At 37.6% G+C, this 14,029-nt stretch overlaps 1 protein-coding gene across 1 annotated transcript; it reads left to right on the top strand.

Annotated features, from left to right (window-relative positions):
* The first annotated feature begins 257 nt into the window (after window positions 1-257).
* Window positions 258-13,264, top strand: LOC130431731 (cytochrome c oxidase assembly protein COX15 homolog). The gene is made up of 9 exons (XM_056760894.1): window positions 258-421; window positions 1,368-1,543; window positions 2,514-2,636; window positions 5,698-5,884; window positions 7,448-7,615; window positions 7,695-7,776; window positions 10,217-10,371; window positions 11,878-11,991; window positions 12,958-13,264. The coding sequence occupies exons 1-9, from the start codon at window positions 347-349 to the stop codon at window positions 13,087-13,089; spliced, it is 1,212 nt and encodes a 403-aa protein (XP_056616872.1). The 5' UTR covers window positions 258-346; the 3' UTR covers window positions 13,090-13,264.
* The last annotated feature ends 765 nt before the right edge of the window (window positions 13,265-14,029 follow it).

Genomic DNA, 14,029 nt, shown 5'->3' with positions numbered 1-14,029 from the left:
GCAGTGCAGGGCTGGAAGTGACGCAGCGGGTCAGAGCTGAGAGGTTGTTGCTAGAAGGGAAACGGCTACGCAAAATATCCACAAAATATCGCCACATATTTACAATAGATAACATAAGCAAACGTCTGCACCTATCCCAACCCTAAATATAATCTAAAAAAATAATAAAATATTAATAAACTATTTTCCGCGTGACAAAATATATTCTGTATTGAAGTGCGCATGCCCAGTGGAGGGGGCTGTATCCCTTCTAGTCAAAACCAAGCTGAGCGTGATTGTCACGTAAGACATCATGGTGGATGTGTTATGACTTTACTCATCGTATAATCTTACAGAAGACGCGATCATGCTGTTGTCTGCTCTCAGACTTATCCGGTCCAATGGTTACAATGCCGCGTGGAGGAACTTTTCAAGAATGAAGGTAAAACGCTTGAATTTGTGGATTACACGGCCGGTCTTTCCATCATTACATATCAGTGCTGTATGACACTCTTGTGTAATAAGTGTTAATGTTAAACGTCAAGTCCTGGCGAATGGTCGATTAAACTTGAGCCTTACACGAAGGCTTTATATTTAAAGACTGCTTCAAACATCTTTCATCTAGATCTGTGTAGTATACCTATTTTGTAAAAAAATGTTTATTTATTTATTTAGAGATGCAGAACAGATATTAAAAGAAAAAAGAAACAAATTGAATAAGATAATTAGTAAAATAATTCCTCCCTTTAAAAATTAACAAAAGATAACTCCCTTTAAAGACCTTATGAAAGCAGGCTGAAGTACTCTTTGCCAAAATACTGAATACATTACACAACAGCCAATGAATGATGAGAGGATGACATTTACTTTACATAAAATATTAATTATAAAATTAATAAGCATTTGCTTTATTTTATTTTTTGGTATTATGTACATTTGAAGGGGGGGCACGGTGGCTTAGTGGTTAGGACGTTCGCCTCACACCTCCAGGGTTGGGGGTTCGATTCCCGCTTCCGACTTGTGTGTGTGGAGTTTGCATGTTCTCCCCGTGCCTCGGGGGTTTCCTCAGGGTACTCCGGTTTCCTCCCCTGGTCCAAAGACATGCATGGTAGGTTTATTGGCATCTCTGGAAAAATTGTCCGTAGGGTGTGAGTGCGTGAGTGAATGAGTGAATGAGTGAGTGTGTGTGCCCTGCGATGGGTTGGCACTCCATCCAGGGTGTATCCTGCCTTGATGCCCGATGACTCCTGAGATAGGCGCAGGCTCCCCGTGACCCGAGGTAGTTCGGATAAGCGGTAGAAAATGGAATGGAATGGAATATACATTTGAAGATGAATGTATATATCTTTTCTTTTAATAAAAATAATTAAATGTCAATATATTTACAGCAAAGCCCTTTAACACAATGGTCACTGAGGAGAGGACAGACCACCGTGACCATCAAAAGTGGCCCAGTAACAACCGTATCGATCCCCAGCGCAGCGACAGATCGAGTGGTGGGCCGCTGGCTGGTGGGCTGCAGTGGACTGGTTCTGGGCGCTGTCATTTTGGGAGGTGTTACCAGGTACAAAACAATGCGAAGTGCACTGGATCTTTAACAAACGCATAGGGGTGTTTTGGGCGGTACCTTGAGCTCTGATTGGTTAGCGCTGCAGGAGCATACAGTCCAGAGTAATAAAATCAGAGCACTGAGAGAATTTGGTTTCTAAAGCCTGCAGCAAGTCTGCTTGCATTTTATTAAAGTAGTCTTTGTCAGTCTCAGATTTAAGCATACATCTTCAAACAATACCAGAGACATTTAGAAAATGACAAATCTAATTGTCAAAATGATAAAGACTAGCTAGCTGCCTATTAATGTTGAAAGAGAAGAATTTAAAGACCTACTGCATAACTGTGTTCAGCTTATTTTCATGGAGCATTTTCATCATAGATATTTCTTTAAAAATAAAATGTTTTGTGCAGATGGATGCACGTCATATTTCATTAATATTATTAACCAAGGCTATATGTGATTATTCTTTTGCAGAAAATGTCGTAAAGAAAGTGCATCAAGTGACCAGTGTTCATTCACTCTTCTTCTCCAAAAATATTGACAATGTCTAAATAATCTACCAGTGTTGATTTGTCATAGTACAGCAGAGGGCACTAAAGAGCTCGCAGCCACTTCTTTGTGCTTAACTCTACTCGAGCCTTATGTCTGACCACATTTGTGCTTCTCTGACATTTCAGAAGTTTTTCTGCCTGATAAGGGCCACAAAATCCCCCAAAAACATAAAAAAATCACTAATCATAATCCTTGTGAGAATAGGTCTTCACACCTTCAGTGTGGCCTTCTAGTCTACACCTCGGTGCTTGGGTCCTAATGAGCTGTTATATTAATTCCTTAATATGTAAATGAAGCCGTGTCCTCAGTTTAATGCAGATATATAACAGACATTCAGTAAGCCAATGGATTCAGTTGATTGTAAACGTGTATGTGCTGTAACTGTTGTTCTGACAACTCTCTCTCAAGGCAAAATTGTGATCTACCCTAGATTGACAGAGTCTGGGCTTTCCATGGTCGACTGGCATTTAGTGAAGGAGATGAAACCCCCCCGGACTCAAACTGAGTGGGAAGATGAGTTCTCAAAGTATAAACAGTTCCCAGAGTTCAAAATGTGAGTAGATTTCTCCTCTTATGTGAGCTGAGCTGCAGGATCTATGCTCAGAATGAACAGTGAGCAGTGTTTACAGTGAGAAAAACACCTGCTGCTTTTGTACGTTTGTTATATAACACATTATATAAAGTTTATACATTGATATTGACGTGAAATGCATTTCAGTGAGTGAAATACTGTAAGTATTTGATCCCATAAATCTTTATTTAATTTGTGATAAGAGCATAGAGTCGAGTGCCTGTTTATTACCAACCCGCACGCAAATGAATAATTATTCCACCCGTTACATTAAATATTAGCAGTTCACCCGACAGATACTCGCCCGTGTGCAGGACTGATGAGGATTAACAGTTTTATGCGCCCATGCGCGGAGCTGACCAGTACCATCTCAAAGGCATTAAAAAATGCATGAAAAATGTGCAGGCACGCTGTGATCAATAATCATGTGTGGATAAAATGAACATCTGTTCTTCATATAAATGAATGAACTAACATTAACAAACAACATTAAACCGGAGCGAATGAGACACATCAGTATACACCACAGAACAGCTTTCAAAGCTGATGTGAGACTCAACGAGGCCCAACAGAATGTGGGAAGAGCTCTCCATGTGAAGACACCTTTGGCCGTTTGTCATTTCCAAGAATGCAAACAACGGACTTTTGTTTCCACAAAGACCAGTCTTATGAGGCAGCATCGGAAGATCGATCTTGAATGGACGCAACACAATGACTTATGGGACTTTAAAGCAGTTTGGCCGGAAATTAAAAAAATCATGTTGATGTATGTCTAAGTGTTCTTCTTGGTGTAGTTAGGTTTTTTAGTTAATTATAAGATGTTATAAAAAATGGGTGTAGTAACATGATTTCTTGAGTCATCAGGGAATGTGGGCGGGACCTTGATTCCACACTCCACTTCATGGTCAGTACTGCACACACTCTGGTTCCACTCACCATTCCTTCAGCGCATGGCCAGCCTCCAAACTGATGTTTTACTTCCGCTTCATTACAATGGAAGGAAGCGGCGTCATGTTGTCCATCTTTTATACACACACGAGCGCACGCATATATGTACTTATATGCATTACATATTACTTTTACGTAATGTCCTTGACATTGAGAGTCCAGCAGGTAATTAAAAGTTAAAGCTTGTCTTGCCTGGATCTCATTTGAAAACGAAGATCTTGCATGTAGCTCCAGACTGAGGGCGGTCTATGGAGATTTTATATTTCACTCACTGAAATGCAAATCAACTCATAGGATTTATCATTTATTTGCTTGATATGACATTTTAAATCCTTCATTTCTTTGTAACTGGGCAAACTTACAAAATCAGCAGGGATCAAATAATGATATTCCTCACTGTATGTTCACTATGTGGGCATTGGGACCCCCTTCTAATCAACAGGTTTGACCACTTTAGTCATTTCCATGAGTAGAAATCTTAATGCTTCAGCATAGAATGATATTCTAGGGAATTATGGGCTTCTAAAGGTGTAGCAATGGTTTGGACAGAATCCTTTTCTATTCAAACATTACAATGCCCCTGTGTATAGACTGTTTCAGTGAATGCACGCGCACTTGGCCCCCAGTTCACTTCTGCTTTGTCGTTGGCTAGTGTCTTATGATATAATCACTTATATTTTATTTAGTTTGTGTTAATATTAATTTATTCCATAAAATTCAACACAGTTATTGATGTTCATTTTATTATATAATCAATTTGTGGAGTGGGTCCTGTAGTTCGGTCGCGTTTAATGAAACTGTATGGTACACTGACATCTAGCGGTTGAGCTTGGTATCACAGTCTAAATTCAAAATATTGGAGAGACAAGTTTAGTCAAGTAACGCTTCTCCTCAGTTTCTTTTGCTAATCTACAGGCACTCTATTGTTTGTGAATGTGTTCCAGAAGTTCAGTTGGGGTCTCAGAAGAGCTCATGCGCGGTAGCTTTTGTTTACGTTATAAATATGAATCCGTCTATAAGGCAAAGGTTAAAAAGAAATGATTGATTCGGTCAATGTGGTAGAACTGATCTGCATAAATTCCCAAACCCAGTTGAACACCTCTGATGTGACTTTAGATGTGACAGATAAGCCAATGAATCATCACCAAACACCAATGACTTGTACATATGAGTTCAGTGGTTTCAAACCTGTGGCGATTTAAAAATACATGATACATACATTAGCATCTGTTGCCACAGGTTTGGAAGTGTCTTTTTCTGTTCTAAAACCACTGTACCCATGTGTACAAGTCATTGGTATCTGATGATGACCGAAGTAGTCAAACCTCTTCATTGGAAGGGCTGTCCCAATACTTTTGTGCATATAGTATATGAAGAGCTCTTTTCCAAAACGCTATAAATCCATTTTAATAGTTTTCATGAAAATGATTTTTTTTAACCTAGAGCCATAGATTTTGTTAATATTAAATGTATCCTGTTAAAAGGCTCAGTCTGAACATGTTAAACAATGATTGTGAAATGAAACAACAATATTGGCGATTATTAATTTACTATTTTAATTTTTATTTCAAACAAACAAGAGAACATGAAACGTATGACATCAGGGACTCATACTATAAATTAATATTAAATCAAATAAATGCAAATGCATGAAATAAATAACAGCCAAATAAAATAAATAGTAACAAACTAAATAGTAAAATAAAATAAATATGTTTCATGTTTCAATATTGTCCACCACATACAAGAAATAATTAAAAAATAACACGGGTACAAATACCACTAACGAGCGAATTCTGATTGGTCGAGAGGACATCTCGAATTTAGGCTCAAAACAGGTTCAGGACTTCTAGCGTTTTGGAAAGAAACTACATCTTGCAGAATATTTTAAACAAGAAAATATAGCGAATTGGCATGAAACATTGATGGAGCAGTGAATAGGTTTAGTACACAGCAAAATGGCATGACAAACTTTATTTGGCCCTTAATGCGTTTTGGAAAAGAGCTCTTCATATGTTGAGTAAATTACAGGATGTACTTTATAAAGTGTTTGAGGACATGGACATTGATATCATAATGTCATTTCTTTTCTCAGCATGAATCACGACATGACGTTGACAGAGTTTAAGTGTATATTCTACATGGAGTGGGGACATCGTATGTGGGGTCGGCTGGTGGGATTGGCTTACATCATTCCTACAGCATATTTCTGGAGTAGAGGATACTTCACACGGTCAATGAAGGCTCGTGTTCTGGGCCTGTGTGGCTTTGTCTTCTTTCAGGTAACATGTTCAGTGCGCAGCCTGCCGTTCAATAGTGTCTCATATCACCAGACAGTTTGTTTAGTTAGAAAGTGCCAACAACTTATAGGCGATAAAGCTGCTAGAACTTTATTGCCTTTGTGGTAACATTTTACAGAAAAGTGCTAGAAATCATTACATGAAATGGCTTATTTAAACAAAACCTTTTTAATCAATAAGCTAGAAGTGATGTTCAAATGAGATTATATTTGATGATTAAAGATTAAAGCAGATAGCATGTTCTTTTTTAAACTTTGTGTCTTTCCCAAAAACTGAGAGTGCGTTTCCACCATAACACCATAATGTTTTCCATCTAAACCAGCCCAGAATAACATGCTGATAGAATGCGTGTAGTGACATCACCACTCTGGATTGTTCACTTGCCCAGATACCAGTTTCTCTCTGTAGCCAACATGGTTATTGAAGAAGTATTTTTTATTTAAACAGGAAAATCCCAAGAAGAATGAAGTTTAATAAAAGTTAAATAAAGTTGATTGCGTTCGTTACAATAATTCAATATTTCAAATCAATGTTTAATGTCCAATAATTTCCTCTTGAGATAAGTAGATGGGTACGCTGCATTTCTTAATTAGTATTATTACCTAGTTTTTCAAGTTTAATTTACAAACAGATCATCGGCTAAGCATTGTCCTGTAGCCTAATAAATATTAAATAATACAATATAACATAAATGTCTGTCCACAAGCCTCAAACATGGTTGAACTCTTTTCATTCTATGAAAAGAAATACGATGTTAAAGTGGTTTTAAAGCAGTTAGGGACTGAACCATTTTAATGTCAGCAGAGGCTCTGTCCCCTCTGCATTTTAATCCTGATCTAGGAACCAGAAGAAGATTCTGATCTCCAGATCTTAATGTATGGGATGGACTGTGGGGGTGGAGACACCCAAATTGTGAACACACTGGTCAAAAACAATTATCACTGTGACCAAAAATAATGACCCTCCATATCTTACTTGCATTTAAAAGTGAGAAAATATTTGGGAAAGCATATTTTTTACATCTTCTGAACTGCATTTAAATGGCAGGTGTGTCTGTCTGCATAACCCCATGCTTACTAAATATAGAACTAAAAGAAAGCATATTCATTAAGAAAAGGTCCAAGAATGGACCCCTGAGGCATACCGCAGGATAAGTGTGCTATAGAGTACATACAGTTATCAGTTATAAAAACATCTAATTGTCAAATATGACCGAAACCATTTAAGGATCTTCCTCTGCAATGTTTGTATCTCCTCTCTGCTCCGCCTCTCTGAAACATGCAGATTTTTTACAAAGCTCATCACTCTGAAAAGCGAGGTGTGTTCTGATTGGCCAGTTCACCAGTGCGTAGTGATTGGTGGAACTCTGCAAGTGTGTGAGGGAAATGTAACGCCTCTGACCATATTTGGTCATTTAAAGTCAGCTACTGTATCTCCTCTGCGTCGGTTTTTAGGAGTCATTTAACGTGAAGGCCGTTTTTGACACCGAATGTTTCATGTGTGTGAGGAAAATAAATGTGTCAATTGAAATGAGTAAATGTTCAGGGTCTTCTGGGCTGGTATATGGTGAAGAGTGGTCTGGAGGAGAAGCAAGGGCCATCCGACATTCCCCGTGTCAGTCAATACAGACTGTCAGCTCATCTGGGTTCTGCTCTTCTTCTGTACTCCGCCAGTCTCTGGACAGGACTCACGCTCTTACTGCCTGCAAACAAGGTATGCTATATCCCCTGTGTGTGTGTGTGGAGAAATGGTGTATGATGTCATCACACTGAACCTCTTCCCTCTTCCGTAGCTTCCCGAAAGCCGGCGTTTGCTTCAGCTCAGGAGGTTTGCCAAGGGCACCGGAGCCCTGGTGTTCCTCACAGCTCTGTCAGGTACGAGCCTTGACATATGTGGACATATTAGATCCGACTCTCTGATTTATGTACAGGATGTTTAAGCCAAGGCACACACAGTTTCTGCCAATCACATTTTATTCTTGAGTACCTATAGAGAAGCACTGCATACTTCATATCTCTGAAGAGTCTTTAGTTTGATCGTATTTATAAAAGACAGATACAGCTGGGCGATTATTTCCGAAAGCAGTCGAGCTGCTGGATGCGTGCAGTAGGGATGAGCAGAGTCAAATCTCAAGTCACAGTTTAGACAAGTCAAGTCAAGACATTGACTATAAAGAAATGACTTTCTTACCTTTCCTTGTGGTTCTTGAAATGTTCGATGAAATTTGATGTTGTTGTTGTCGTGTCAGATATTCTTGCGTTGCATACTCTACATCTGGCAAATCTGTTTTCATTGGCACGGTCCAGTTCAAAGTCCTTATAACCGAACGTGACTATTTGTAGAGCTCGACTGTTGTCTGCCATGCTTGGCACGGATTGAGTTGTACAGCATTAAATGCACAGGCGCCGATTATTGTGTTGCTGAGTCACAATCATTATTTTTAAAACTAAATGTATTACTTTATTTTACTTTATTAAAAGTTCAAGTCATTGCCGAGTCTTCCACTTTAAGTCAAGTCTCAAGTCACTTGCTCTCAAGTCAAAGTCAAGTCATTTTTCTTCTATCAAGCAAGTCGCAAGTCCTGAAAATTGTGACTCGAGTCAGACCAGAGTCAAATAATGTGGATGGGCGATGTGATATTGTTTGTGATATAACGGTAGAAATTCTCCCACGATAGATATAGTCTTCCCGTGAAATGAATCCTACTTTGATGACGTATTTCTTTGCTAGACCCATTCATAATAATTTGTTAATAGTCACAATGCATTAAAACACCACAGTATTTAGTTTGTCTATAAGTCTTTATTTAAACATGCGTTAGATGTTATGTGCACTTGCGTTTTGCACAAATTGTCTCTTGCCTATTAATGATTTCTTGCCTGTTATATACAGGGTGCATGAACGGAGCGACACAGCGCTCACAGTACTGCTGCCTGTCTACATGCGAGTTTGTATGACGTTATTTTCAATACGTTTATAATCGTCTGTTCATCTATAACCCGAATGAAGCATATAACTGGGCGAGCTTTTTCTCTTGCTCTCATTGTGATCTATGTGTTCATGTGCGCTGTTCATGGAGAGATGCCCATGAAAGAAATAAGACCACTTCTTTACGCAACGAAGATCCATGTTTAAAAAAAAACTTTCCGAAACTCACACAAATGTAAAGAGAGTGCTTTTGCATCAGAAATACGACATTATACGTCCAACATCTTTTCAACACTTTGAACACTTTTGATGCTTTTAACATAACATGATAAACTTTACAGTGTAAACAACTAAGAAAGCATTAAAAGAAATCATTTGACCGAACTTTAAAGCGTTAAATATACATCATCGCTTTAACAAAAAGGGCTTTAAAGTTGTTTTTAACACTTTATAAGTCTCGTTCCATCACATTTATTGAATGCATTATTTAACATGTACTAACAATGAGCAATACATTTTACATTGACTTTTTCTCAGATTAATGCATTCAAAATATTTAGTGCAATTAACGCAGCATCCATTTGTTTTGTCATCCGTTGTCTAGTGTTACATTTAAAATCCTGCTCTTATTCACGTAAAGGCTTTTAAAGAACTAAAGTGCGATTTGAAACAGTTTAGTGTTGATTGACAGCTTCTAGCTATGGGATGCGGTCCAATGCGACAGCGTCAGTCTGGTGTAGATTATACAGTCACAGGCTAAAGCCTGCATCACTGAATCTCTGTCAGACAGCACAGCATCTGTATTAAGTTCTCTGTCGTGCTTCAGCGAACAAAATCACTGAAGATTATGCATGTAAGCCCGTTTTCTCAAACACAGATTTCAACGTGTAAATCAATTCTTACATGAAGGCAAAGAGTTTGGAGAGGCGTGAGATCTGTGTAGAGAGACGCAGTGTTAAACCTGCTGCTGTGACTCCTGTCACTAATGTTCATCAAACAACAGAAGAAAAGAGGAGCTCAATGTGTTTAATGGAGCTTTAATGAGAATTCTTCTGTTTAATTTACAATTTAGCATTAAAGACTGTAACGTGTTTGAAAACTTCATTCCATATTCTGTATATTTCCTTCCTGTTAGACATCACAGCTCTCAATTATTATACTGTTGAATGACTATCACTAATGTTAAAATGAATGTAAAATAATCCATTTAATAGAGACATCAGTTGAGGTAATAAAATCAGAATGTTGGCTGTCATCCATAAAATTATAAAGAAATCTCTTGTTTATACATTAATTTGGACATTCAATGGGAAATTATAAGAATGTAAAATTATATTTAAAAAATGAATGTAATGTGACTTATGACAGAAAGAATGTGTTTTGTAGGTGCGTTCGTGGCTGGACTGGATGCAGGGTTGGTGTATAACTCCTTTCCAAAAATGGGTGAGCGCTGGATCCCTGACGATCTTCTGGCGTTTTCCCCGACCTTGAAGAATGTGTTCGAAAATCCTACAACTGTACAGTTTGACCACCGTTGTCTGGTAAGAGCTGCACACAGACACTGAAATGTGTCATTTTTTGTGAGAAATGTGAGACATGATGATGCGCTGGAATAAAAACAAGAGTTCCTTATGAATCCCCCACACTGCACGCTTTCATTCACACTGCAGGAAAACAATGGCTTTCAAAATCCAACTTTTTTCTTTTCATATAAACTGAATGTACTCTCCACCTTATTTTCAAATGCAGGTTCATTAAAAACAATGTTGTGGAAGCACATTATTAAAATATCGTAATGGTAAATATTTATGCACACCCGTGGTGGGAGGAAGAAATAAAGAAAGAAGAGGTCTGACAGATCACATGAAGAGATTTTGTGCTGTTGCTCGGAGTTTGCAGGTCTTCAATGACCAATTAAACAGCATTGATGCTTATCAGTACCTGCAGTATATGGATTTATTAAGACCATGTTTATTATTAAATGTGTTTCTTATTAATAAGGCATATACATGTAAGCAAATGAGCCCATAAACGCAATGCGTTTGTTTAATAACATGTTTTGCGGTGCCTCCTTATAGGAAACTTGAACAGAAAATCATCATATCAGCTCAAATGACGTTTATTTGTATATTAATGATACAGTATTTGACTTCACTCGCTATGCCTCTATGTGTTATAAAGGCCCAAAACATTTAACACATGGGGTACTTTTTATCCCTGTGTGACTCAAACCCATCTTGTGTGTTTGCTTCTCAAAAGCTTTTTTTGTTTCATCTGACCATATAACCCGTCCAGTTTGAATGATGGACATTTATTTTCACAGCATTCTTTGCTCATATTAACCTAACATATGAATACTGTTGAGCACAAAGTTGTGATCAGAAAACATTAATATTGTGTTGTTTAACCATGAATATGGCATTTCTTGTTATTTTGTGTCCCATTTCAATTTTGCTGCAAATCAAAACAATACTTTCATTATGAGTTTGGGAGACATTTTGTCACTAGTTATCACAAAATATCACAAAAAATACCTTTTACTTACACGCGTACCTAGAAAAAGGAAATTCGACTGAAAATGATTTAAACACAACAGCCAATGCAAGTCTACCGTTTAATATTAATATACATTTGTGTTTAAAGTAATTCTGTTCATTAAAATTAAAATGAGATTATGAATGGAGTAGTTCTTGTGTTTCTGTGTTCTGTTTTAATTCTATTTCAGCTTGGGATGTTTATTTGGGGGTTTGTTTCTCATTTCATAAAAAAAGAATTCCTCCATGAAAACTAAATGCCTCTTTATTCTGTACAGTATGCTTTGGCAATGGCCAGAAACCACCTTATCTGTTGTTCAGTATCTCTGTCTGAGTCGACATACACTAACAACTTTAATGTTGGATCATGTAAACAGAGAAACATAGAGAAACTATATCAGGAAAACTGCATATGGTGAATTCAGAAAAGAAAATTTAAAACCAGTATCTGCATTCATAGAGGACACCTTTCGACACGGAGAGGTCTGATTGTGTTTTATTGTGTTTGCGCAGGGCATCACCACACTGACGGCCATCACAGGACTCTATCTCTTCTCCAGACGAATGTTTTTACCCAGAAGGACGAGGATTGCCATCGGCTGTCTCACAGCCATGGCTTACACACAGGTATCAATTCAATTAATGTGCTGCCATTAATGGCATAATAGTGAATCATTATCTTTGTTTAAAGCCCATGTTGTTGTTTTTTTAAGATTATGATTTAAAAGAGATATTTCACCCAAAAATGAAGTGAGTTTACTCTACCTCATGTCCTCCCAGATGTACAAGACTTGTCTTGTCCAGCTGAACATAAACCCAGATATAAAGCATGCCATCGCTTGACTACTCCAAAAAGCATATCCATCCATCAATTAACAGAAAGTTCACATAGATGTGCTGATCATTTTGCAGGTAAAAATAGTGGTTTTAATTCACTCACCCTCAGGCCACTCAATTCCAATCCATCATTTTTGGGTGAACTATCCCTTTAAAAGAGCAATATAACATACATAACCATGTGTTCAGAGGTGTATAAAGACCTTACATTATGAAGCGTTATGTTTTAACTTAGAATGAGCGATTTCTATCTACTGACAGAGCGGGTGTGCCTGCATAGAAGGTTGTCGACATGTCGCCATGTTGTTTCTACGGCAGCCCTTGAAGGACAAACTTCTATACAGAACTCGTTTCCTAAATGCGTTATATCCTTTGGTAAAGAAAACAAAAACATGACGACATCATAGTCCTGTGTCAGCCACCGTAGTGATTTTGAAAGGAAGGGGGAGTGAGTCGTTGGTGGCAGTTCACAACCTCGTCGCTTGAGGTCACAGAATTCCATGACTAGTTCTTTAATACTTTAACTTAGCAAATTCTAACCGAAAACCATAACAAACACATGTGCCAAAATTTGATAAAGCATCACGTCTATAACACATCGGTAATGTGATTTTTAATTGAACCTAGCAAATCTATATCATTCCAAAAAATGTTGAATAACTACTGCCCCTCCCAAAAAGAAATTTGCGATAAGTAAGTGAGATGTAATATAGATTTTCACAGCTGTGGTGTTAATGAAATGTTTTCTTTTGTCAGGTGGTTCTTGGCATCAGTACGCTGCTGTTTTATGTGCCCACCTCGTTGGCAGCCACACACCAGTCTGGATCTGTGGCGCTGCTCACCTTTGCCATCTTTGTTTTGGCTGAGCTGCGTAAAGTGGTCAAGTAGATATCTTATATAAATTATGCTGTACAGTGTGGCGTCTCCTTGTTTGTTTGTATGGGTGGATATAATGGACCCGACAGTTGCAAAATTCACATAATTGTATTTTGCAGTTACATGATAAAAATGATGTTCCAGTTTCTTTTGTGCAACATTCATAATAAATCTAAATGACAATGGACATTTTTTGTTGTATGATTGTTAATCACATGCCACTTCAGACTAGTGATAAATGTGTATTTTATAAGAAACAGTTTTATGTCATCAAACTCTCATAAAGGGGGCGATAAATGTTTTTATATTGTTTGTCACCAGTTCACACTTAAAAGAGTTCTGAACTGTTTTTGTTGTGCTTTGAAGCAAAATGGCTTCGTATATCAAGTCTTGTTTTCTAAACCAAGCAGCTTAGGCTGGTTTATGCTGTTATTTATTATTATTGACTTCTACAGTATGAACACAAAACCAATGCAACGGACAAACAGGTTTCTCTTACCAACATTCTTCAAAATATCTTTTGTGTTGTGCAGAAGAAATAAAGTCATACAGGTTTGAAATGGGTGAGGGGGGATAGTTTTCATAATTGTCTCGCTCTACATTTGGTGCGATCTGCATGTATGTATATGTACTTTATATTAGTGTGTAAAGCTGAGAAACAGTATAGAAATACATTGGAAAATATACATCTTTAAATTGAAATGGTAACGTAACACAGTGTAGCTGTATAGTTTTAGCTATTTTAGGGCAACGGTAGGCTATACTGTATACAGCATACAGTGGGTGCAGAAAGTATTCAGACCCCCTTACATTTTTCACTCTTTCTTATATCGCAGCCATTTGCTAAAATCATGTAAGTTCATTTTTTCCCTCATTAATGTACACACAGCACCCCATATTGACAGAAAAATACTGAATTGTTGACATTTTTTCAGATTTATTAAAAAAGAAA

Source organism: Triplophysa dalaica, chromosome 11 (genome assembly GCF_015846415.1).
Source record: "Triplophysa dalaica isolate WHDGS20190420 chromosome 11, ASM1584641v1, whole genome shotgun sequence".
Classification (NCBI taxonomy): Eukaryota; Metazoa; Chordata; class Actinopteri; order Cypriniformes; family Nemacheilidae; genus Triplophysa; species Triplophysa dalaica.
This window is presented reverse-complemented; position numbering and strand designations above follow the sequence as displayed.

What these genes read in the sequence shown, in the direction of transcription:
- LOC130431731 (XM_056760894.1), top strand. Translation starts at nt 347, where the DNA reads ATGCTGTTGTCTGCTCTCAGACTTATCCGGTCCAATGGTTACAATGCC. An exon ending in GTGGCTTTGTCTTCTTTCAG is followed by an intron (nt 5,885 to 7,447) that starts GTAACATGTTCA and finishes GTAAATGTTCAG; the next exon opens with GGTCTTCTGGGCTGGTATAT. An exon ending in TCTTACTGCCTGCAAACAAG is followed by an intron (nt 7,616 to 7,694) that starts GTATGCTATATC and finishes CCTCTTCCGTAG; the next exon opens with CTTCCCGAAAGCCGGCGTTT.